The 26365-nt window shown below is 42.3% G+C and overlaps 2 protein-coding genes across 4 annotated transcripts; both read left to right on the plus strand.

The window, feature by feature from the left end:
- The first annotated feature begins 1905 nt into the window (after positions 1-1905).
- Positions 1906-7294, plus strand: drgx (dorsal root ganglia homeobox). The gene is made up of 6 exons (XM_067611108.1): positions 1906-1982; positions 2813-2913; positions 3484-3585; positions 5222-5394; positions 5777-5889; positions 5980-7294. The coding sequence occupies exons 1-6, from the start codon at positions 1925-1927 to the stop codon at positions 6342-6344; spliced, it is 912 nt and encodes a 303-aa protein (XP_067467209.1). The 5' UTR covers positions 1906-1924; the 3' UTR covers positions 6345-7294.
- Positions 7295-10379: 3085 nt separating this feature from the next.
- On the plus strand, positions 10380-25999 carry c14h10orf71 (chromosome 14 C10orf71 homolog). Of its 3 annotated transcripts, XM_067610015.1 has the most exons (5): positions 10380-10838; positions 11647-11755; positions 11972-12032; positions 13202-23625; positions 24173-24315. In XM_067610015.1, exons 4-5 carry the CDS (start codon positions 13399-13401, stop codon positions 24179-24181), a joined length of 10236 nt encoding a protein of 3411 aa, XP_067466116.1. In that variant the 5' UTR covers positions 10380-10838; positions 11647-11755; positions 11972-12032; positions 13202-13398; the 3' UTR covers positions 24182-24315. The 3 variants fall into 3 exon arrangements, with proteins under 3 accessions (XP_067466116.1, XP_067466114.1, XP_067466115.1); XM_067610013.1 differs by having other exon boundaries at positions 10382-10838; positions 13202-25999; XM_067610014.1 differs by lacking the exon at positions 11972-12032 and having other exon boundaries at positions 10382-10838; positions 13202-25999.
- The last annotated feature ends 366 nt before the right edge of the window (positions 26000-26365 follow it).

Raw genomic sequence — 26365 nt, forward strand, 5'->3', positions numbered from 1 at the left:
CTTGTTTTTCCGTTTGGTTTTTTGAAACCTACACAGGAGCAGAGGAAGGACTATTGAATTTGTACGAAACACTGTTATAAATAATAACATTTTAAAGTAGCTGATTAGCCAATAAATGCAGATTACTGAGTAACAAAGCAACATCTTTCCACCTATTTTACCAATTTCTATAAAGAGTTGTTTTATATAATTTCAAAGTGTCTGTCCTAGAATGAGTTTTACCTGAGTGGAAGTGTGATGCTGACCAAGGTCCTGAAATGTCCTGCAGATAACAATAGAAATCGAGCGAGCATGAATCTGAAATAGGCAAAAACCTGCTTAGTCTTTCCTTGTAAAATTAATCCGAACCAACGAACATGAGACTATAATTTCATTTCGCCATTTAACCAATCATCCGAGGATGGGAGAGGAAAGGCGCTGACAGGAAGCAGATGCACACACTTCAGGCCTGCACTCCTGTCAGGGTTGTCTAGACCAAGTATTGGGATAAAGTTATCAACCGTTATTTGATTTCAATTTTCTCCACGCACCTCGCCGAGGTCATAATAACAACTTTATTTTCAGTGGTGCATAAATTAATTACGCGCATTTAATAACTAAAATATCATTATATTCCCCCTTTAATAACATAAACGCTGCACGCCAGGGAAACCCTTAATAGCGCGGGGCCCTGTAACTGGCCATTATCCGCCTGTAATGATATTACAGAACCAATTACGCGCCATTAGAAGGGATTTTCTGCACTTTATGTGGTTTAGTCCAATCCCGCACTCCTCTTCTAAATTTCAGCTGCTTCTCGAAGCCTCATTTTGCCTCCACCTCAGAGACGCATGGCGTCTGCGCTCTGCCGTCCCAGATGCGCTTTAAAACTAATTGAAAGGGTCCCGCAGCAGATCATTTATCTGAGGAAGCGAAATAAATCGCAGGACCCCTTGCTGTGAACAAAATCAAAAATTTGGCCTTGTGAGTGTTCTACATGCCCAACCCCTTGTAAAGTGGACCCCCTAACACACCCTGACGAGCAATTAACCCACCCGACAGTCAATCTAAAACCCAAAAGCAGTCATCCTCCTTTTTTTAATATGAAAGAACCAAATAAAAAGTGCAGCGGGTATGTGTGCGTGTTTATGCTCAGGGAATATGCTTGACTCTGGAATAACAATCACTTGTGATGATTTTTTTTGGCACCAGAGCAGAGCTGCCGTTTGCCACCCTGGGTATATTTGCCCTCTCTTTCTCTCTTTTTCTCTCTGTCTCTGACACACACAAACATACATACACACACACACACACACACACACACACACACACACACACTCACTCACTCACTCACTCACACAAACACACACACACATCAGGGGTTCGGGGTGAGAGAGACAAAGCCGTGATAATCCGATTAGGACCAATTAGGCGTGAGATTCTGCGACACTAGCTGAAAGCCTTAACACTCTGTAGACAGTTATACAGTTATAGAGACATCTGGACACTCCCAGAGAGAGGCAGAGGGGGAGAAAGAGATGTGAGTGTGTAAGAGAGAGAGAGAGAGAGAGAGAGAGAGAGAGAGAGAGAGAGAGAGAGAGAGATGGGGGAGTGAGGGGGTGGGGGGTGGGGGGGATCTGGACACTCCCAGACACAGAGTCAGAGAGTCAGTGGAAGTGCAGCAGCCGCTTCTCTCCAGAGCGGGATCTCACTCGCATCAGCATCCTCACTGCAGGTAGGGATGCTCTCTTTACAAGAGTGATTTCAACTTTGTGAATCCTCCGAAATCCCGCACGGTGCCACCACCTCACAGGACGATTAGATGTCTTTTTAACATTCTTCACCACATCACTGAATCGCTCTGTGGGTGCTGTAGCCGATCTGAGGGGGTTTGGGCTGAAACTTTTGTCTCTGTTCCAGGTTCGCAGCTCAGAAACGCGCCAGGATGTTCTACTTTCACTGTCCGCCTCAGCTGGATGGAGAGTGCTGTCGCTCCAACACTTGTAAGTGTCCAGTCCCTCATGCTGTCATTTTTTACTACCTCGTTTTCAGTTATTTACACAGCATGTCCCTTTATAAATAGTGCGTAAAGTTTCGTGGTGTTTGGGCTGCGTAAATGCGCGCACAGCGTGTTGTTGACATTTTTGTTGGAGGACTGTGAACAGGCCTGCACAAATGTTTTCTTTCTCCCTTTTTTTTTATAAAGGAATAGGAATTGGCACATGTATATTTGATCATTAAGTTGACATAGTCTGATTAAATAATGCAGTTATCAATGAAAAGATGGTTACACTCTAACCTGCAGTCAGTGATTATCATGCGGCAGACAGATCCAATAAAATCTGCTACATTCTTTAAAATAAGTAACATAGTTTGGTCACTTATTGTGTCTTTATAATCATTTAAACAAGTATAAACTCTTGCCGACAGATTCTGAGGTAGATATAAAGGGATAAGTCTGGTTTTTCCTTTGCTCTGCTGTGTCAGCCTGCTGGCTGTTTTGGTGAAAAGCGCTGGTGGTTTGGCCCCGGGGCAGAGGGGGCGTTTTGTCCCGGGCACAGATGTTGGGTGTCATGGCTCTTAGTCCGTCATGGTTCCCCTCAGACTCCTAACATCAATGTTTCATGCAACTAATGGAAATACAAAATGTGCCAAAGAATACATCCCCCAATTTTATCTGCTTTGGCTCAGAAAATTTTTTTCCCTGAGTTTCATTTTTGAAACAGAATCCACATTTTTTTTTTACATTTTCTGAATTTATTTAAATACAAACATGAAATTATGAATTCTCGTTTTACAAAGTGACTGAATTATTCTGTAATAAACTTTTCAGTGAATTCAAGCGGTTTTGGCAACCACGCCCCGGCTGATTTTGATGACGGATTTCTACGTAGAAAACAGCGCAGAAACAGAACAACTTTCACTTTGCAACAGGTAAATATTTCCAAGGACAAAAATATCTGGAACAACTTAGAAAAACCTGAAACTCCACTCAAAGCGAAACAGGCACAGCACAGTATTAAAAACCAGGATATGAATAAAACAAAGTATTCAAAATGGAAGAGTTGTGCTTCCAGACAACTAAAGAAAATGAAGGCCTGTATAATAACATTAATAGTATAACAGTTTAAAGAAAATACAACAACACACATGTGAAAATAAAAATGCAGGATTTAGACTAGAAATTCTTATCTTTCCTTCTGATGATCATGCGTGGATATAACTATAAATTGGCCTTTGTAGGCATGTAGGCAATTTGATCTTAGGCCAATATTTCAACATATTTTAGGCTACTTTGTTTTTTTTCCTTCTAATAAACTATTATACCTGTGAAATGTATTGGCGAGTTTAAGTTTGAGCTTCACAATTATAGATTGCATAGGCTTGATTGGATAATATTAAAAAAGAAAAAGAAAGAATGTAAAGAAGAGAACAAATAATTCAATATATTAAAAAAAAACTCAACTTATTTAAAGGTATAATAAGTGTTTTGTGTCCGTGCAGCTGGAGGCTTTGGAGGCTGTCTTCGCTCAGACTCACTATCCGGACGTGTTCACCCGGGAGGAGCTGGCCATGAAGATCAACCTGACCGAGGCCAGGGTGCAGGTAGGCTGCAGTAGCGCGCTGCGTCCTGGGCACGTTTGACCATGTGTGGGAGAGGGTAAATTAAGCCACTCTGTCATTCCGGCGATGCACTTTAATAACATCAACATAATGGTGAATATTAGATTAGCTTGATTAATCGGTCATTCATAATTAACCAGCGATAATGTTCCTCGCTAATTTGTCCGCGTCTCAAAGGTAGGAAGGAATACATCATCCGTGCAGATCCCTTTACCGCACAGACAGAAAATGATATGTGTTTTAAGCAAAGAGGGCAAAGCCTGCAGCCTCCAAACTCTCTCTGTCTTTTTCTCTCTCTCACACACACACACCTAAAAACACACACAAAAAAGACAGGAAAACACACACACACATACACACACACACACACACACCTTAAATTTGACAATTTATATTCTGCTCCTGCCCTGCACATATGCGCGGTTATAAACTTGGCCAGATGTAATTAAGTTATGTGTCCTGTATGTAATTTCCTGCATTCCAGATTTGCTTTTGGGTTTTGTTGTGCGCGCAGATCTAATTGTGGGAAATATAATAGTTTGCCTTTTGTTCCCCAGGGTCATCTTACTATCGCTTAAACCCAATGGCGGGGTTGATAATGGAATCCAGCGCTGTAAATTAGGGATTGTAAACAAATTATTCCCCTCCTAATCCGATTACCACATTCCTATTATTAAATCTGAACATGAATCCACCGCAGTATGCAGGGATATTAAACTTACATTATTATTAGAAAATAAATTTCCTTTCTGTTGTAGTGTTGTTGCCCCCCTTTTTGTAAAGTGTCAATGGGCCTCCCCCGCATTAAGAGCACGCAGCAAATTGAGATTAATGGAGCAATTATAGCCCATTCAGAGACGGGTGTGTGTGGGGGGGCGCGACTTCTAGCTGGAAGGTGCAGGGGTGAGATAAGTCCATTGGTTGTATTGTTGTCCTGCCACCAAAATGTTGTCCTTTCTTTATGCCGAATGAATGCATGTGTTTTGTTTGGCTGTTGACATCATTTATACCTCTGGTACAATAGGAGGGATGCAGAGCACATGCACACCGACTCTAACCTCCATTCACACATCATGATTAATGCCTGCTAGAACCAAGTCCTAATCGAATCTGATGTTGTCAAACAATCACTAAATAGGGAAATAAACGACTTCATCATAGCTGCCTCTCTCTCGGGCAGCACAACTGTCAGTGGGAAGTCATTAAAATATGATAATGAAAAATTGCTCAATTAAATGTTGTTATAGGCAGTGACCTTCATTCGATTAAGATAACAGAACTTGGCTATATGTTCTCAGCTGTGTGTATGGTAAAGTTTTGGGGGTAAGTTGTGGACTGTGGGAAATTAGAGCGCTGGTGTGACACATTCAAACGCCTCTACAAGAGCAAACAAAATGTTTAAAGTTTGGCTTGGCCTGTTAACAGGATACGAAAAATTACACGGATATAAGTGAATGTGTGTGCCTGAGTTAATTAGTGACGTGCCAAAAGAAATAAAACATTGGCATGGATATAAAGTTGCATTTAATGAGTAAAATAAATAAATGCAAACTGCCAAGTTGTGAGGAAATTACAGTCTTAATTAGTCATTTTATTCCCTTTCTGTTTTCTGATGCAGGTTTGGTTTCAGAACCGCAGAGCAAAGTGGAGGAAGACGGAGCGAGGCAGCTCAGACCCTGAAGGAGGCAAAGAGCAGATGAGTGAGGGCACTCCTCCATCTCGCAGCCTCAACTCTCAGTCCCCAGTGGACCACAGCAGAAAACAGAAAGAACCACTGGAGATGCAGCAGAGGTGAGATCAGACAGACAGATGATTGTTATAGCTTGTAGCTTCCTAATGGTGGGAAGAGCTTGTGACAGAGAAGTTTTTGCTTCAGCTTTGCAGACTGGTCGATCTGGGTGATGAAAGTAAATGAGCGGCAACAGCCACCACAGAATATTAGCTGTCTTAAGTGTTTCTGTAGATGACAGAGTGTTCTTAATATACTTTTCTATTTAAATTAATTATAAAATAAACAAAACCACAGAGAAAACCAGCCCTACAGTGTACCGCTAAAGACAAAGTTAGAAAATAGTTGTGTACATTTTACAAATGCAGGTGTTTCAAGATGATAATTTGTCTGTTTAAAGTTTGAAGTTTTGCTCGGTGATTAAAGTATGTTTCCTTTCTTCAGTATTAACAGGACGGTGGGTCCCGGTGGTCCGTTCTTCCCATCTTGCATACCAGGTACACTCCTCAACTCCGCCACCTACGCTCAGGCCCTCTCACAGGTCGCCACTCTGAAAGGTAAATATGGTTCTCATTAAGTGGTAAATAGAAATGTTCACAACAGTTTTCATTATTCTCACCATAAATCCTACTTGTGCTGTTTTTCAGGTAATGGTTTGTGCTCCTGCTGCGTTTCTGACCCCATGGGCTTGTCCTTCCTGCCGCCCTACGGTTGTCAGGGCAACCGCACAGCCAGCGTGGCAGCCCTGCGCATGAAGGCCCGCGAGCACTCGGAGGCTGTGTTGCAGTCTGCCAACCTGCTCGGCACAGCAGCCGGGCCCGGCACCGGCGTGGGAGTCCTGTCTGGAGTCGGCGTGGCGAGGCCCACGATGGGTCCTACCATCGACATGCCCGGCGCTGTGGGAAGAGGGGGAGACAGCTCGAGTCCCAGCCCGGCAACCAAGGTCTCGGTGCTGGGCAGCAACCCTGATAAACACCCTCCCTGCTCCAAGGAGCCGCTGGAGAAAAAGTGAGACGCTGGACACAAAGCCAACGTGGATGTACTGATACTCAAAATCTGTGTGATCGTGCCTGTTATTACTACTCTACTCTACTCTGGTCCTATGAGCAACTAAGCACAACTATTGACTGACTACAGAAGCAGCCTGGGAAAGACTTTGCTGATATCACAATGTATGGATGCAAAGATTAAAATATTTATTTGACAGTAAATTATCATTGTTTGTAAGAAATGCTGAATATGTGGGGCCTTGTTATCCCTATAAAAGCACAAGTGTGATTTTGGATCTTTATCTGTCTTCATGCACTCTTGGACTCTATTTGATGGACTAACGCAGATACAACCTGCGTGTGTGAAACAGAGACTTAATACCTATTTGATAATGTGAATTTAAGTAATCTTTAGTTTTCATAAAGAGGACAGATGCTTACATTGTGAATGTTAATGCATGTAAACTGTAAGTGTAGAACTGATGGCAGGACAGCGAGGATTTTGGCAATATAGTGTTGATGCCATCAGCTCAGTCATGGGCTCAAACAATCATCTCTCATTGTTTTGTTTTGTTTTGTTTTAAAGTGAAAGTGCACTTTAATATTAATCAGCCATTTTCAGTGTAAATGTGTACATGTGCCAGAGTACAGTATGTTGCTGTGTGAACCCCAGGCAGGTTGAAGCAGAGTGGGTGACAGAGCGGCGGTGTCCCTTCCACTCTGTTAGCACATCTGTAGCGCCAGCAGACAGGGAACACACCAGTCCTGTTGTGACATGTTCTTTAAAACAATTAAAGATGTAGTCGCTCATGTTCCTCTCCTGTTGCCTCTCGCTCCAGCCATCTGTTCTGATACATTATTTATCAGCTTCCCTTAAAGCCGAGAGAGGAGAGCAATTGTGACTCTTATTATTTATTTACTTTTAGGAACGCTCACTCTCTTCTTCTCTTCTTCTCTCTGAGCATTTTTTTTAATAAACCCCATTAAACATGATATATGCTATTTATTAATGTTGAATTTACATTTAAAAAATATCATCTCTCATCACCTCAGGGCTCTTCGCACAGTACTTTATCACAGGCAATACATTTGTTGATTCATTATTTTCTAAATATCTCTCCTCACCAGAATGACTCTTGAATAAAGGATCAGCTGATCAGGTTGAGAATACTTAACCGCAGAGTACACAACCAGTAGTTGGGCTGATTCAATTTGCGTCCTTGAGGATTTTCAGGAAATTACTTTTGATAGTCAATAACACAATTAAGTAAACTACACACACATTATCATGAATAATTGATAAGAAATTATGTATTACCATGAAGTACTGGTTCAATAATTGATGAGGCGACACCCTGGTGACATAGAAGGGGGGAGATAATGTCAGAAGTCGTGCCAGGTTGAACACAGAGTACTCACATCCTCTTTTTCACACCGTTATGTGTGCATGTTGTAAATACCTTACAAATATACACCAATAAAGTGAGCTTTCACTGACTAATGAGTCACCCTCTTGTGACATTAACAGTTTTTAAGATTTGATATGTTTTCTTATTTTATTATTCCTCAACAAAAAACACACACACCATCCCCTCAAATAAATATTTGAGACAGAAATTTTGAAATTCAGTAAGTAGAAACTTTTAAAATCAGAACCTATTCTGGTCTCTTTTCATACATTTGGTTTTATAATATTGTATAGCAGGTATACTGCTGCATCTATTCATGCCCCAAATAATATTACCAAAAAACATCATATCCTAATATAATGATTTTGCTTTAAGTGCATGAGAGAGCTCCAGAGCAAAGATGTTAAGCCCCGTGACATGGCAGCTAATGATAACACAATATCCTTATACAAATCAGCTCCTTTTCCAAAAATGTACCAATATGGACAACAGAATCCAGCCAACTCATACAAAAGATGCGGAAAACACATTCAATCTCTCCAAAATTGAATACAGTAGTTGTGGAATTTAATCATTAGCCAAAACAAAGGATGCTGAAGTTATAATGACTCCGATCATCATTAAGTTCTGCATGGTGCCCATAATTCACTGCTTTAATATTTCATAAACAAGTCAAGTTGGTGTTGACATTCAGCTGTGCATGTGGCATCATTGATAATTTTCTTTCACCTAAAAAAAGTCCTGAGGCGGTTTTGTGGAGCATTGTTATATCAAATTAGCTGGAGAGCGGCCAGAAAAGCAGACAAACATGGTGAATATGGGGGACAGCAGTTGAACTCTGTTCTTACAGTGCAGTTAATGGGCTTCTTTTGTTGCAGTAATGAAATATTTTTTGCAGGGATGTGGGGGGAATATGTCCTGAAACTGGGAGACGTAGTGCACATGCACCAATCCACACACACACACACACACACACACACACACACACACACACAAACAATATAAAGCACACATAAACAGACAGTATGCTCAAGAAGAGACTGTCACATACAAACAAATCTTTTGCTTGACATCAGGTACAACACCTAAAATGTACTTTTCAAGAATTCAGCTTCTTCTGTCAGACATAAAGTGCATTCAGGGTCAGTCCACTGAGGGGCCGAAAACACCCCACTATAGTATAATCTCTGCTTTTAATTCCTGCAACAGAGCTGATCAATAACCCAATCAATTAGAATCAATTAAGCTCATCTCTGAATGGAGATAATACAAACAAAGCATATCTTAATGCAGCAAGTAATGTGCCTGTCTGCTCTTTGCCACATAACCACAGCTTGGCTCCTCCTTACTCAGCACCGGGAAGAGCATCCTCAGCGTTTGTGATCAATGTTTACAGTCCTCAGTAGCTTCACAAGACAACTAAGTTGAGGCAAAGTTTTGGAATTGCACTGCATAGAAACTCAAGAAATATGTGTCAAAAAAGACCAAATTTCAGTTCAGACCAGGTGATACTGAGCGTCTATACTTAGTTTGTCCACTAGAGGGACTTAGTGAGCAGGAAACTTGCCCAGAGTCCACACAGCAGGCTCCATTTCAAACCTCAATGGTAAAATTGAGCATTTTGGATAAACACACAATGAATAATTTTTGCTGAGGGAAGTTTTTACAAATTACATTTTATTAATCAAAACCATTTTTTAACAAGTGCTGAGTATTGAAGGCCCACAAGTAAGTAGCAAAACAAGATAATACACCAGCAAGTTGTAAATTCTGGCTGAGAGGGTTTGAGATCAGTGAAGCAGCTGATTATCTCTTTTAAGAAATTTAGAGATGTTGCAGATTGACGAGAGGGAAAAAAGCAGTGGATGAGAAGGGCGTGTGGGTGGAAGTGGACTTGTTTAGAGATTAGTTAAAAAAGGGATTACCTCAGCCTTTCCCAAAGTTTAGTGAGCCACATGTAAAACCATCTGTGTGTGTGTGTGTGTGTGTGTGTGTGTGTGTGTGTGTGTGTGTGTGTGTGTGCACGTGTGTGTGTGTGTGTATGTGTGGGCATATGTGGAGGAGTGCGTCTCCATTAGAGGCCATGTGTGTGTGTCCATCATCCCCCAGGCCGGCCCTGCGCCCGCCAAGAAACCCAGGAAACTTTCTGCTACAGCAATCTCCTATTATAGCAGCAGGCTGTAGGAGGGGTGGCAGAGAGGGGTGAAAAGGGGGAGGTACAGTTCCTCCCCTTCCTCTGCCTTATGGCCTTTTCTGCTGGGGGGTGAGTGAGGCTGTAGCCGGGGAGATTAGACCTCCATAGTTTAACTAGTGTAATAAGAGAGCGTTGAAATGAACATCTCAGATATGTGGCAATAAATTAAAAATCTTTCTGCAGGGGAATTAAGGAGAAAATTGCAAAAAGATTTCAGTCGTATGTTCTTGTGGTCAATAGTCAAGTCAGTGGTGATGATAGTATGTGGGTGGTGACCAAAAGCCACTTGTTGACACTCCATATAGTGCTTCTCATTTTTGTTCAACGAAGAGGGAGGCACTCCAGTGTGAGGCAATTGAGTTATTTATGTCTCCCTGAGGAGGACCCAAACTGAGCCCCCTCTACCCAACACCCACAATAATGACACATGTACAACAAATTAGGTTTTTCTCTAAGTTTAGACCCCACAACCTCCTCATCGAGTTGTAACGTTCCCCCAGTTTGCTGACATGTTAGCTTTAGCCGCTAATGGCCGACAGTTAGCTGTCCAGATTTATAAATAGTTGAGAGGCTGTTTGTTTCATCCGTCTGACACTCGACACCAAAGGATCTCGCAGAACCGCATGCTAGCTCAAGCCCTCAATCTGTCCCCCATGGTGGACACTCTCTCTGGGACAACTCCTCTATTTCTGTCTGGTGTCCGGCCCCAAGTCCCGGTGCCTGTCTCTGGTCAGATGCTCAAAGACCAGACTGTGGACTACATAGAGGATTTGCTTTGGATTGTTGTCAATAGAAAAAGCCAGAGCTGCCAGAAAGGTGTCAGGGCAGGATCACATCAATAGCACCTTTTTGGGGGAGACGGAACCTTTCAGGAGTTACAATAAGGCCCAAATTATGGATTATAAGACTGGAAGGTAAGGCAAAACCTCACTGTACATTCTTGTTTATGTTGAGAGATGGATACTTGAAAAAAAAAAAGTCTTAATCGACATACTCAACCATACATACATGCATGTTCTCTTTTTCAGTGGTTTCATTTTATAAAGTACATTATCATGAAGATAAATAAATGTCAAGATATGACAAATCCACTACTTTAATCCCCAAAAGAAAATACACATTCACTCACTAAAGGTAATGTGCAACTTCAGCGACTGAATTAGATTTAATTTCACTGACAGTTGCTGACATTTATAAATATTAAGTCATATCCTTTCTGCTCTTAGAAATGACAGATTTGCTGCTGTTTGGTCTACGTTTGGATCCAGGGATCTTGTGAAAGGAGGCCTCTTTGGTGTCAGGTTTTAGAGTTGGAGGCCTGTCGCTGGACAAAAATAAACCTGTCACATGCAAGAATGAACAGAAATCATCCTGACAGTTTGACATGAGATTATTGTTGCAAAATGGCGTTCGAATTAGGAATATCCACCATAACTGTGCTTGATTTTTTTATGTTTTGTTTTCTCATGATGTATGACTGAACAGAATGTGGAGTTTAGGTCGTACAAAGAGTAGAGAAGGAGTGACATGTAAATTAAAAGTCTTTGAGCTTTTGTGTCTTGAATGCAATGTTTCCCTGTAATTACCATGCACTGGAATAAGTGTAACTGTAAAAAGACATGTAATTGCCTGTTTAAAAGCTGCTGTTGTTTTCTGCTTAAGAGGAAAGGTGTTGCAGGAAATGTTTAAACAATTGCTACATGACTTTTATTTGATATACAGATGCAGCTTGGCAGCACAGCGGTGTGGTGTAGCTGTTCTGTAGATGCATATGAGATGGATGGCCTCCAGGTCAGAAGACGTTAATGAACCACTGGATATTCTGAGCAAGGTGACGGCTGCCTGGCAGCTACAATTTAAGCAGAACATAACCATGACACTGCCTTGTTGCCTCTAAATGTGCAAACATTTCATTTTAAAGTTGGGAATAAGATGTCTCTCTTAGTTTGCAAGCAAGAAATTATGTTAATACTGTGTGTGCATTATATTTTTAACATTATGTTTATTTTTTCACTATATATTGTTAATTTTATATTCTGTCTATTAGAAGTACAATTTTGAAGGCCCTTCACAACCTACCTAAGCCAGCTTACGGGTGATGAGTCAGAGTAAGTTGGAAAAGTCATTGCGTCACCTACTACAAATATCTCACAGCCCTCAACCAAGGCCATCTTAGACAGTTTGCACAAAGCAGCACTAACTAACTTTTTATTTCACGAATTGGACATTCTGTTAATGTTAATGGTTTAAATTTTTTTAAATACAGCTTGTTTTTAATAAGTTCGTTGTCACATTAAAACATTTTAGATGACAAATTATGTACTCACACCAGCGATACACTTTCTAATTTTACCTCTTAAATCTATGTTTAGCAGCACTTCTACTTCAGGATATTTTGGTTCTCTTTCCACCTGCCCTCTCTGTAGTGTAGTAAAACCAAACAGGTTTTTCTACAAGATAAGTTTCAAATGAAATGTCACTTCTAGCTGGTCCTAACCAGAATTTTTAACTTTCACTCAAAGAGAAACAGCTTGATAGAAGTCTAACCTGCTAGTCTAGGGTGTATGAAGGGTGTTAAAATGATCTCATTAACATGAACACAGTTGGGACAGTGTTGCAGTATGTGCTTTTTAGTGAACCAATATCAATATCTAGTGGTTTAAATCAAAATCACAGACAACACAAACGTGGTCTGTCTCCAATTGGGAAAAAGCTGATTTTTGGGTCAGTGGTTAAGGTTAGGATTAGGTTATGGTTAGGGCTAGGGTAAGTCTCCAGGAAATGAATGTACGTCTATGTAATGACCCCAAAAGTGAACATGATCTGATATGTGTATGTGTGTATGTGCTGTCATCTATGTTTGTACGGATGCGTCTTGCTTTCCTAAAATAACTCACGTGAGGCTGTCTTTACTGTGCCCAGCAACAGTGTAGTTTTATTCACAACATGTTCATGAAGGTCACACTGATTGAGTGGAAGGATTTACAAGGCAGTTTTAAGAACCACATACAGTACATTGCTGCTTATGCAAAAGAAAAAAAGCTTCTTATCAAGGACAGCTATCATGAATTATCAAGCCCACAACAGTCAGTCAACGACAGTTTTTAAAACAATCTGACATGAGAAAAAACTGTAGATCTTTGTGTATATCTTAATATTTGGATTAACTATGAAAGTTTAAATGCAGCAAACACATCATGCAGACACTGTGTGTTTAACGAGTGTGTGAGTCCATGGTCATGTCCAGGCTAATTCTCCTTTCTCTTCTCTCTGGTAGGAAACTCCAAGTTTTTTTTGGACAGAGGACAACTAAAATGCACAATGCCGTAGGAGCTACTGGCTGCCCAAAATCCTGACTGGGGGCACTAAACTCTGGGTCCTGCTAGCTTCACCAGCAGAGAGTGTGTATAATTTGGGGTTTGCATGAATGACTGAACACCTGAGGACAGAGCTCTTTGTTAGCGAGCCTGCATCATGACCTCAGCTGAGAAACGCCGCTCTAGCCGAAAGAGTGGTGGACATCGAAAGCACAGTGATGGGGGCTACAGCGACACCTCCAGTGGTGGGTCCTTTCTGGATGAGACTGACCGTGAAGTCAGCAATCTGACAGATCGAGCATTCAGGAGTCTCTGCATTGGAGATGAGGCTGTTTATAATGACTCGGACCTCTGCTCATCTTCACCCTGCACCCAGAGAGACAGACAGCTGGCCTTTAGCCAGAGTGGCCAGGACAGAGACAGAGAGGACCGAGAGAGGGAGGAACTTAAAAGAGCTGCACATGAGAGCTTCAGTCTCAGGATGCAGCAGTATGGACAGGACTGGATCCATGAAGGAATGTATGGGGCCGAGATCCACAGAGATCCACAGTGGGGGGTTTATGGGGAGAGGACACAGGGGAGGGTTTCTGCCACATTCCAGCACTCCTTTATGGAAATGTCACAGCAAGAGAAATCTCTCAATGAAGAACAGCTGTCCTTCTTCAGCAATGGAGCCACAGAGTTGAGTTCGCAGCAACGCAGGAGCCGCTCCAGAGTTTCTTCTCTTATCAGAGCTTTTAACTCTGAGGGACACAGGGATGGAGCAGGGATGGATGGTAAACTAAGAGATTGGAATGATGAGACAACTTGGGACAAATCAGCTCTGATGAGCATCCAAAGGGAACTTTCTGAATTCTCTACATCATACCAGCAAAACTTTGACAGTGGTCATTTCCCCCCAGCTGGTCCGTTCTCATCCCAAGGCACCAACTTCTACTCCTCTGAAGTAGCTGCAGTGGCTCATATGAATTCTGCATCGTCTTTTATGAGATCTTCCCACAGTAAACACAGCATGTTGACACAGGTTAACTGTAACTCTAACTTCTTTATACATAGTGAGTTTAGTCCCTTCAGAGTATGGAGGGACCATAACAGGTTCCCTTTCCAACAAGGAGAAGTCTCAGGATTTATGCACTGTTCAGAGTTCCCTAAATGGTGTGAGACACCAATGTACAAGGAGCTTTCACTGGAAGCCCAACCACAGGGTCCCTCTATGTTTGAGGAGAGGGGTATTGGACACCAGAGGAATACATTGGCGCCTATGGTACCGGCGACCCCTTCACGTTCCACATCAACATCCACAATGTTGCAGAAAGCGTCCGCCGTGGAGAAACGCTGTGAGTCTGAGTTGGCAGGACATTATCCCAACAGGAAGAGGACACAGAACAGGCTCCCATCTCAACGCCCATCAACTGCATCACCCACCATTGAGATGTCTCGACGTGTGCGTGACACCATTAGCTCCGTCAAAGCCCTCCAGCACAAAATCAAAATGATGACAGAGAAAAATATTACAACAGAGTTGACAACAAATAAACAAGAAGTATTTTATGGCAATGAGAATTTAATTCCATTTGGTAACAATGCAGTAACAGTGGCACCAGATGTTGTTAGAAGTAACAGCAGCACAGCTCCCTTCAACATTAGTCAGCTGCTCACACCTCAAGTCCATGTACATCAAGAGACATCAGAGGTGCAGCAGTATGCAGTTTCTCCTCAACCTGTGGAACATGCTCCAGTGCGAGCTGAAAGCAGGGGAGCCACTCCTGATGTTAGGATGTCTAGCTATAAATCCAGAGCCACTAGCCTCCTCTTCAATCTCAAAGACAACAGGAAGAGAGTGAAAAGCACCTACAGTCCTACCAAATTTAAAGGCTTGGAGACACTGGAGAAAAACAAACAGCCCTCTTTCCAGGAACCCAGAGACATTGTGATAGATATTCCTGAGTTTCCAGATCCAGACATTCAAATTCCTCGAGTTGAGGAATCCAGCTGGACAAATGAGGCCTCACATCAATATGTAAAACAGTATCATAGCACTGGACTGTCACTTACAGCAACGCATTCTCAATCTGCTACAGCATATACAGGCCAAATTTCAGAACACATTTCAAGTGAATACCAGACAACTCAGGTGCAAGATGAGATGGTTCATCATTCTGGGTTCACTGGCTACATACCTGAAAATTACTCTAGCAATCAGCTGGCTAATGGACAGAATCTCCATGAGGACTTATCATCATGTACTCCCTATAAGCAAGGCATGATTGAGAACGTAGAAACTCTGGGAGGGGATATATATAGGGATAAACCAACTTATAAAGCTACAGACATGCCAAGGCTAAATGCTGAAAACAGTCAAATCAGAGAATATTTAAAAGGCAAGGCAAATACTCAGCAACGTTTTAATGAAGCAGTGGGAAGCGAATACACAAAGGTGGATAGATATCAGCAACTGAAAGAGAACAAATATGATTACAGTAATGTGTCCTCACAGGATAGGTGGAGACAGACAAACAACCAAGACACAGAAAAGCTCAGTCTGAATGCAGATATTGCTCCATGGAAACAAGAGATATCTGCTTTAATGGAAAAAGACCAACATGAACAGGATTACCAAAAAGCAGCTGTGATAAAGGAGGAACTCAGTTCACCAAGAGACAAATACAGAAGAGAAAATCCACAGAGTATAAATAAAGAACACAAGCAAATGCCACAATATGCTCCACCTTCTAATGACGCTGTACAAAATCCAGCATATCATGGACAACAGCAACCTGGAGCATTTAGGGACAAATATACACTTCAAAAGTACTATGGACAGAATGAGGAAAATGAAATGAAAGAGAATTATTTGACACCCGATTATAACAGATATACTGATCAAGAATACAGAAACAAACACACCTTTTATTCAGATGAAGACAAAACTACTCTAATGCAAGAAACAGGTCAGAAAAAACAATATTCGCCAATGCTAAGGGAGAAAACGTTCCAGCCAAAAGAAGCTAAAAAACAGTTTGAACACAATATGCAAAAGAATTCATTATCTGTCCCTGACAAAGCATTCACACACACAACGGCCAACCGGGAGAAGGATAGACAGTTTGTTGAGGTCAAGGCTGCACAGGACACAGCAGAACAGTTAAAAGCACAGCGCACCCAAGCAGAACTTGCAAAAGCTCAGCACTGGGATCAAGTGGAGCAGCCCAAAGCAGAACCAGCTAAGGTCATTTTAGCAGGTCAGACCGGGTCAGAGAAAGCCAAAGCAGAACTAACAGAGCAGGACAGCACAAAACAGGCAAATGCAGAGTTTAAAATGGTCGACAAGGCCCAAGCAGAACATAATGTAACAGAACAGCAAAGAGAGGAGCAGAGGAGAGAGAAACAGACAGAGCAGTCCAGAGGAAAAAAGCCAGAACGAGCTAGAGAGGAACTGATACGAGCAGAGCAAACCAGCATTCAAAATGTAACAGTGCCGAGAAACGCTACAGAAGAAGCAGGAGCCGAGCACGCAAGAGAAGAGCAGAGTGAGCGTGTCAAAACAGAGCAAGCTGATGCAGAGAGGCTAAAAGAAGAACACATAAAAACTGAACTGGCAAAGACCGAGCAGGCTGGGCATACAATAACAGAGCAAGCTAAAATTCAATCAGATCGAAAAGACAGAATAAAACCAGAACAAGTTGAAGCACAACTGGTTAGAGCAGAACAAGTTGAAATAGACAAGATTGAGGCAGAACAAATCAGAACTGTAAAAGTTAAAGCTGAACTTGCTGAAGCAGAGTGCAGAAAAGTAGAACAAGCTAAACTGCAGCAGATAAGAGTGCAACAAGCCAAAGCAGGACAAGAGAAGACAAAGGTAGTTGGAGTGGGAAATGTCAAGGCTGAGCATAATGTTGAGGTTTTTAGAGAGAAGAAAGCTGAGGAAGATTCAATTCAAGCAGATCAGATAAATGCAGAGCAGCTTAAAACAGAGACAAATAAAGCCAACGAAGCAAACACTGAGGTAAGAAAAGCAGAACAGACACAATTGGAACAAACCAAAGTGGAGCTAGCTAAATCAGAGATAACAAAAACACAGAAGATACAGGAATGGTCCGCTAAATCCACAGCAAAACTGACCATGCCAGAAGAACAGGTCAGAAACGAGCCAAGTAAAGTTGAGCAGGTTAAGACCGAGTTAGCTAAAGCTAAAGCAGAGTTGGCCAAAATAAAGGAGAAAATGAGGGGAGAGCAAAAAGAGAAAGCCAGGAGTACTGTAATCACAAAGGAGGATGACATTGCAAAGAGAGATTTTCCTTTCAGGGCAAATATCAATAAAAATGAAGAGCAGGATCAGGCACCACAAATGAATCAACAGAAAAATGACTCAGTTGTCAGCAGTAATAGTACGGATCGAGGGGCTGAAGATTATGAGAGTCTAAGAGAGAAATATGGTTTAACTAATGCAATCTCAACAAACAGAAATAAAGGGACCCCTGCAGGAAATGTTTTTTCAAATGATGTCAGTGTAACATCATCATTAGCACTTGATAAAGTTGAGACAATGAATAATAAGACACCAAAAGAAAAATATAGTCCAACAAGCAAACTTACAACACCTAAAACAGAAAATAAGGAGGAAGTAGGCAGCGTTACATCTAATGAGGTGACAGAAAGTCATTATATTTACAGTGAGTCATCCAAAGAGTTCAAATTATCTAGTGGTAATTATTTGCCTCCCAGTGTAGATAAAAGAACAAATAGTGAAAAAGGTGACCCTCTGAAACAAGCTGATGTTTCACAGCAAAGAGATTCTGATTTAGCTAAACCCCCTGAAAGAAAACCCAAGTCCTCTGAACATAGTGTAGTATCAGGTTTTACCCCTCCCAGAACATTGTTCCATAAAGAAAGAATTCAGACAAAGCAGGAGATTCTGACTTCCAGGATAAAAGCTCATGCTGAGAAAGAGATTTCGGCCATTAAAGAAAAGGGTTTTGCTTTACCAGATGGGTTTATATCCAAAAACTCCACCAAGCAATTATCAGGTAGTCAGAGTATTAATATAAGGCAGAGGCCACCATCACATGAGGTGTCTAGAAGGTATGAAAGCACAATGCCAAGTAATACTACACCAAAACAGCAGATGGGACCTTCAGCAATACAAATGGAACCAGTCAAGGCCGTTTCACTTTCCAGCTCTGCAGTAAGCACCAGTCAAATACCCGATCCCTCACGGAAACAAGTCCCCAAAGAACCAATGAAGAGCATTGACACTGTACCAGAAGCACCCACAGAAGCAAAACAGGCTGGAAGTTATGCCACGAGTACAGATGGAGGCTTGACAGAGAGTCAGAAGAAAGAGGATCAACCTGGAATTAGGTCACCAACACAAGCACTTAACAACAACAAAGGAAAACAGGAAGTAAAACATGGAGAAAACTCTGAAAAACCGAAAGAGGGTCTTATGAACAAAACTGCAATAAACACTGAGCAACTCAACAAGAAGAAAGAGGATCCATCACAAGCTACAAGTAAACATGTAGTAAATCCTGAGGACTCATCACCTTCACTAAAACTTGCCTTTGGTCAGAATGAGACCTCTGTGGCTGATGACAGCTTGGAAATCATGGGAATAACGGTAACTGTGCAAGAAAGAATGAGCGACAGTCAGGGGGATTTAAGCACCCGAGAACAAACTCAAGAAGACCACAGCAATGCTGAACAAGATAAATGTCATCCCAGCTCAGGTATAGATATAAGTAAAGAAATTGAATCTTCAACAGAAGTTAGCACAGGAGAAGCAAATGACAGAGTTGCACAGGAAACTCATCCTACAGTAAAAGAAGATCAAATTACAGTTGGTATGAATAATCATCCTGAAAACATGCAAGAAACCTCAACCAGGAAGAACAATGTGACTGAGAAAAGGACTACTCCCCAGCATGAGAGCTCTTATATAAATGAGAGACCCCAAAGAGAAATACAACTCCATGAACCCCTGACTGAAAAAGATGTGCCCCCCATGGTCACTGTACCCGCTAAAAATAAAGTGTTGGCTGAAACTCAACCCCATCTCTACAAACAGGACATAATAGCAGGAGAAAAGAAAGACCACACAGATAAAACACCAAAAGAGAACTCGGCAAAGATCATCACAAAAGATCAAGAAGGGATTAATACAGAAGAGAAAAATCCACAAACAATACAAACAGAAGATGTCAACGAGAAGTTCAAGGCCAAAGTGGTGAACACAGTGATCAACTACAAGTATGATTTCTACAGTGCTGATACAGAAACTCTGATAAAAGATGATGTCCATCCATCAGTGAAAGAAGATATAGTAACTGTCATAAATCCTTCCAAAAGCATGAACATAGATGACAAGAGTGCACCCCAACTGGAAGAAAAGAGACATGACTCAACACAACCAAAGCCATTTAGCAAAACCAGTCCATCTAACCATTTAGCTGAGAATGAAAACAGACATGTACCTCCGAAACATCAGCATATAAAGATGCACACTGGAGAAAATAATCAAGGGGACGATAATGTTCATATAGACGGTATTGCTATCAGAGTTGTACCAGCAGTAACTGAGAACGACAACCTGAAAATGATGGGAAATCATCATATTACAGCTGTCCCTTCTGATGTGGTTGTAGCTAATGAACATAAACAAGTTGAATCATCTACTCTTGATGAAAAAGTGAGCACCTTAAATAAAGAAGACTGGCCAAAAGACCCAACTCCAACAAGCATTGAGGGGCTGATGAAGGACAATTTTGAAGGCAAAGTACATCAACAGAGCAGCCAAAATGTAACAAGTGAGAATACTCATGCTGAAAATAGAAAGCCGGAAAAAATAAAGAAAAATGGGACAACATCAAAGACACAACCAATGGAGGGAGACTATTTTCAAGTTCAAGGGGTAATAGAAACAAACGATGAACCATACAACAATAGCACAAATGTTGGAGATAGGTCAGATGCAGTTTCAAAGAGAAGGGAACTTCCAGGATTACTTCCAAACATTGCTGCAATCAGCAATGAATCATACAAGGAAGGAAAACATGAAGTCTTTGCGTTGGATCAAAGCAAAAAGAAAACAGTGGAATCTTGCCCAGTAAACGTTCAAGAACATGAGAACATGAAAAAGCATAACAGGGAAACAGAAGATAAGACTGCTTCGAAATCGACTGATTGTCCCACAGAGAGACAGAGTGATAAATCTGAAATTATGGACGCTAGTCAAGCTGTTCATATAAGAAAACACCACACAGAAAGAAAATCCAATTTATCAACAAGGGAAAGACACTCAAGAAATTCACAGCCAACAAGGGAAAATGCAGTAAAGGAGAAACCTGAAGTTAAACCAAAACCAAGAGAGAGAACGTCTACAATCCCTGAGATATCAGCAATTGCAGACTATGCCAGATTAAAAGTAATTGTTTCAGAAGAAACAGCAAACACAATTCAGGAATTCCCTCCTAACAAAAAGGAAGGATTCTTTCCACTAATACAGTCTCGTCATAACAGACGTCCAGTGTTCACTGCTGACCCACAAGACCTCTCTGTAAAAGAGAAAAGTTTGCCAAATAAGACAGAGGTCAGCTCCAAAGTGAACAAAGAGCCCAAACCCGTAGTGTTTCCCATTACAGAGAAAGAACATCAAAGGACGGGAATGTTTAAACTGGGAGAGAAAGAAAGACAAGAGAAAATGCTTTTAGATGTCAAAGACAATGAAGGTGTATTAGAAACTGGGACAAAACATGCTCAAGATCTTGCAGAGAGAAAAAAGTTACAACAAGCACATATTAAGAACCAGGGAGAGGAAGTGGTTGGAGCTGGTACTCAAAGATTTAGTCAAGTAGATCAAAGTATTCATCAGCCAAACAACCATCCCATGCAAACAACAACATCATCTTCTTCAGCCAACAAGCCAAGAAATGCCTCTGTCTCACAACATCTAAAACCACTTGATACCTCCAATCCACATGAAAAAACAGAATATTCCTCAGCCGAAAGAATGCCAAACTTGGATAGAGACTCTCATCCACAGCCTATTGTGGGGCAAATGTACAACATGAAAGAAAGTAAAAGAAATCTGAGAAAAGGTGAAAAGATTGAAGATAGAAACACAGTGGTTAAGATCGGGGAAGACAGGACAGAAAAACAAAGACAAGAAAGTCTTTCAACTCCTCATGAAGAAACCACAGTAAAACCGCAGAGCAGGGCAAAACAATGGGAGGAATCTTCGAGGACAGAAGTAGAGAAAAGAGCAGAAGACATAAGAGTAAAAAACATGATAGAAGAGAGAAGAACTTCTCTGGCCGAAGAAGAGAGAAGAGCTGCTCTGAGAGAAGAGGAGAGAAGAGCAAGAGAGAGGGAGGCCATATCTATTAAGATCAAGGAGAGGCGGGAAAAACTAAAGGAAGCAGAGCAAAGAGCAGTGGAAGAAAGAAAAGCAAAACAGGTAGAGGAGGAGAGAGCTGCGCAAAAAGAAGAGGAGGGGAGGAGAGCAAAGCAAAGAGAAGAGGAAAGGAGAATGAGAGAAATTGAGGAGGAAAGGAGAGCAAAACTGAGAGCGGAGGAAGAGAGGATGAAAGAGATTGAGGAGAGGAGGGTAAAACAGAGAGAGGAGGAGAGAGCTGCGCAAGATGAGCAGCAGAGGAGAGATGCTCTAATTGAGGAGCAAAGGCGAGCCAGACAGGTTGAGGAGGAGAAGAGACTCGCTCATATTGAGGAGGAGAGGAACAGAAAACAAAGAGAGCTGGAGAGAGCTGCTCAAGAGGAGCAGCAGAAAAGAGCTGCTCTAATTGAGGAGCAAAGGCAAAAGGCCAAAAAGATTGAGAAGAGACTCGCTTATATTGAGGAGGAGAGGAAAAGAAAACAGATTGAGGAGGAGAGAGCTGCTCAAGAGGAGCAGCAGAAAAGAGATGCTCTAATTGAGGAGCAAAGGCTAGCCAAACAGGTTGAGGAGGAGAAGAGACTCGCTTATATTGAGGAGGAGAGGAAAATAAAACAGATTGAGGAGGAGAGAGCTGCTCAAGAGGAGCAGCAGAGGAGAAATGCTCTAATTGAGGAGCAAAGGCGAGCCAAACAGGTTGAGGAGGAGAAGAGACTCGCTTATATTGAGGAGGAGAGGAAAAGAAAACAGATTGAGGAGGAGAAAGCTGCTCAAATTGCAGAAGAGAAAAGGATTAAAAAGATTCAGGAGCAGAAGAAACATGAGCAGCAGATTTTGGAGCAGAGAAGAGAAAGACAGAAAAAAGAAGAGTGGATGAGAGCTCAAAAAGAGGAGGAGGAAAGGAGAGCTGTTGACAAAGAGAAAGCAATTGCAAAACAAAGAGAAGAACAGCAAACCAAAGAGGAGAAGGCCAGGCTCCTTGAGGAGGCAAGTCAAACAGCACAGAGAGAGGAGAAGCGAGTAGCAAAAGAGCGGTTGCAGGCTCAAAGAGAGGAGGAGATCAGGGCTAAAAAGAGAGAAGACGAAAAGTTAGCAGCTCACAGAGAGAAAGAGAGAGCTGCTCGGGTGGAGGAGCAGAAAAGAGCAGCGCAGAGGATGGATGCTCTTCAGTACTACGCCATCACTTCAACAGAGTCTGAAAGGAAACCCAGAGAAAGACAACTACGCTCTCCTATACCCTCCCAACAAAGAAACAATGCATCTGAGTCAACTGAGGACTCTGGATCCTACAGTAGGCTACACAGGTCTCATGCCACTGCATCTCCAGCTCCATCCCTCCCCCGCTCCAGCAGCTCCTCTCCTGCTCTGGGAGTCAAGCCCTCAATGTTCAGGGTGAAGGATAACACCTTCAGAGGTTTCTCTTTCACCAAGTCAGTCAAACCACGCTTCCATAAGAACTTTGGAGAAGATTTCAGGGTAGGTTCACCCATGGGTTCAGAGAGAGGAGAGGAGGAGCAGGACATAATGAGACGTAATGCAGGAACTCCCATCCATCCTGATACAGTCACGAGACTTGCTGCTATCAAAGAAACTTCGCCCCTTCACATAGCATCTTCATCACAGGATTACTCGGCCCCTCCTCCGCACTACAGGCCCTACTCCAGGAGAAGCTTCGTTCTGGATGAAGATGACTCCCGCTCTGTCATCAGCAACATGTCTGAGGATGTGGAGAGTTTTGCCACCAGCGCAGCAGACCTGGCGGATTTACGGGGACTGTATGACTACGAGAGGCCAGAGTCAGCCTGCAGTTTCAGCAGTGATGTGTCCCGCTTGGGAAAGCCTCCAGCTGTTCCCCCAAAGAGTGAGAAAGCTCTGCTTAGGGCAAAAAGACTGGCCAAACGGAGGATAAAGAAAGAGATGTCCAAGACTGCAGGAGACAGCCCTGCTGAGAAATCTCTTCAAGAAGTCCCAAGCATCCCTTCATCCTCCTCTGAGGTATGCTACTCCAACCGCACTGCTGTGGCTTCCCCTCATTTTTCCCCTCCTGTCTCGCTCGCTCATGCGCCAACATTGGGGTCTCGCTTGCCCTCTTCGCATACCGAGCACCAGCCCTCCCACCGCTCTTCCCATGCCTCCCCTCATGCCACTACCCCTATCTCCTTCCCAGTTGCCACCCCTCATGCCACTACCCCTGTCTCCTTCCCAGTTGCCACCCCTCATGCCACTACCCCTGTCTCCTTCCCGGTTGCCACCCCTCATGCCACTACCCCTGTCTCTTTCCCAGTTGCCTCCCCTCATGCCACTACCCCTGTCTGCCTCCCAGTTGCCTCTCCTCATGTCACTACCCCAGTCTCCTTCCCAGTTGCCTCTCCTCATGCCACTGGCCCTGTCTCCCTCCCAGTTGCCTCTGCTCATGCTACTGGCCCTGTCTCCCTCCCAGTTGCCTCTCCTCATGCTACTGGCCCTGTTTCCCACCCTGCTACTCCTAAGACAGTTGCTCATGTTCCTTCTTCTCCCATTCTCCATCATGCTAACCACCCAGCTCCAGTGACACAGTACCATGTAGAGTCAAGCTATCCCCAGTCCTACCCGCTGACCCAGCGTAAGGTGCTGCAAGACCTTGACTCTGGTCAGTATTTTGTAGTGGATGTGCCTGTTAAGGTGAAAACGAAGACTTTCTTTGACCCAGAGACGGGGAAGTATGTTCAGCTGAACGTGCGCGAGTCTGGCAAGAGCACCTCCCGACCCCAGTCCCAGCAACCCCACATGCAGGCCAAGCAGCAACAACAGCCTCTCACCCAGGCATCTCCAGGCGGTAAGCCCCTTGTGGTTTATCAAGGCTACCACGGTAATCCACAAGGCTACCAACCTGCAGGTGTCTCCTCTGTGCATCCCCAAAGGTCATCCTCAGTTACGTCAGCCCCAGTGACTCTCTCCCAGGATCAACAGCCTGTTAGGGAGAACAACACTTACAGACATCAAGCCCCAGAAAGTGGGCAGAACTCTGAGGGGCATCGCTACAGCCCAGAGAAGACTCCATACATGGACACGGTTAATGATAAAGACAAAACACATAACACCGTTTACAACACACATGGCTCAAATGAGTTGGTCCCAGAGTGTGACACAAACAGCCAGCTTGCAGGAAGCTCGGTTTGTGAAAATGATAACTCAGCCCACTCAAGGTATCAGTCTTGTGATATAATAACTATGGGTGAACTGGAGGACTTTATGGAGGTGTATGACTGGTGAGGAAGTTTTAGGGGTTGATAATGTAATGCAGACAAGTGGCTAAATAAAGTCTTTGATAAAATAAAGATACCCAAAAAGCACAGTATGAATGGATCATCATATAAAGTATTTTGTTTGTAAATGTGACTTTTTTTCAAGTGAAAAAAGTCTCAGAATGTTTTTGCTTTGTAGTTGAAAAAAAGTCCCTGTGACATGCTGTTAAATTGCTGCTGTCAATTTTGGAGATTTACTGTTAAGCTATTTATTGTGTTACAGAGAATTTCACCATTCCATTTGACTTTTTGAATGTGAGACGCTAAGATGTTTTTCTTGTGTATACAGTGTGATCAATAATCTGTTGCCTCCTAGAAGTACACTATGATGCAACAAACAGCTCAGCTCAGAGAAATGTTTGGTTTCTGCTATGAACACTGATCGGCTTGCTTAAGTTTTCATTCTCTTTTCTTGTTGGAGAAATCCTACTTTTGGCGTTTTGTAATGCATGAAATCTTCTTAAATCCACAGCGTCAATCAAAGATCTGCACATGGTATAAAGCATACTGTAGTTTTGTGTGTTCAACCACTGTGTCAAAGTTGATTATAGGTGTTTGTAAGGTTTAATTTCATACAGTAGTCCATTTTTAAAGTGGGAGGTTTGTGAGAATGTTTCTTTGTTGCTGTGAGTAGTGTGACATGGACTTGTTCAGGCAATAAAAACACACTTCATTCAAACTAAATAATTTCTCACCACAATGAATGTCTTTCAAAATCACATTGTAAAGGTTATAAATAAAGAGGAAATGTAAAAGAAGATACTGATTTCATTTTACTACTTAAAAGACTGTAGTAACAATATAATATTACTATCACTGGCATCCTGTTTTGACTGTTTAAATGTCCCATGGGTCTGAATGACTCAAATTGAAGAGTCTCTTTACTGAGTGCATAAGACAATTACAAAGTGTTATTGAGAGAGTGAAATGAGTCTTTAGAGAGTTTATAGACAGAAAAAAGAGATTAACATTTTGTATATTCTGTGTGTGTGTCCTTTTTCTGTATGAACCTATCCAAATGCTTAACTCTTTGCCTACTATACCCTTGGGATCCAATGATAGAAATAATACAACCTTGAAATGTCTTTCCTTTGATTTCCCTTGATTCACAAACTCAGAATAAATGTACACTGCTGTGAATGGTGAGAGTGCCTGCATGCAGTACTCCCAGGTTTCTCAGTGACCTCAAGTATGTTTTTGTTGATCCCCTGAGAAGCAGTAACCTACTTTGACCACTGCAGGGCAGAGGAGAGTGATTCCTCAAGCGGAGAGAAGACTTATGTAAAGGAAAACTTTGAGGGAAACCCCAAGTAATAGTTGTAGTTAAGAGGACTTAATACTTCTCCACAGTCACCAAAAGTGTGATTTTGACACTTTTACACATGACCTTCAACTGATAAAACTCCAGTTTAACTTAAGCTGATACAATTACAATACTTTAAAAACAAAAG

This window comes from Thunnus thynnus, chromosome 14 (assembly GCF_963924715.1).
Source record: "Thunnus thynnus chromosome 14, fThuThy2.1, whole genome shotgun sequence".
Classification (NCBI taxonomy): Eukaryota; Metazoa; Chordata; class Actinopteri; order Scombriformes; family Scombridae; genus Thunnus; species Thunnus thynnus.

Excerpts from the sequence above, each read along its gene's own strand:
- drgx (XM_067611108.1), top strand. The coding sequence starts at position 1,925 with ATGTTCTACTTTCACTGTCCGCCTCAGCTGGATGGAGAGTGCTGTCGC. Across the intron at positions 1,983-2,812 it reads GTGCTGTCGCTCCAACACTT|TGAATTCAAGCGGTTTTGGC; the intron begins GTAAGTGTCCAG and ends TAAACTTTTCAG. Across the intron at positions 2,914-3,483 it reads CAACTTTCACTTTGCAACAG|CTGGAGGCTTTGGAGGCTGT; the intron begins GTAAATATTTCC and ends GTGTCCGTGCAG.
- c14h10orf71 (XM_067610013.1), top strand. The coding sequence starts at position 13,399 with ATGACCTCAGCTGAGAAACGCCGCTCTAGCCGAAAGAGTGGTGGACAT.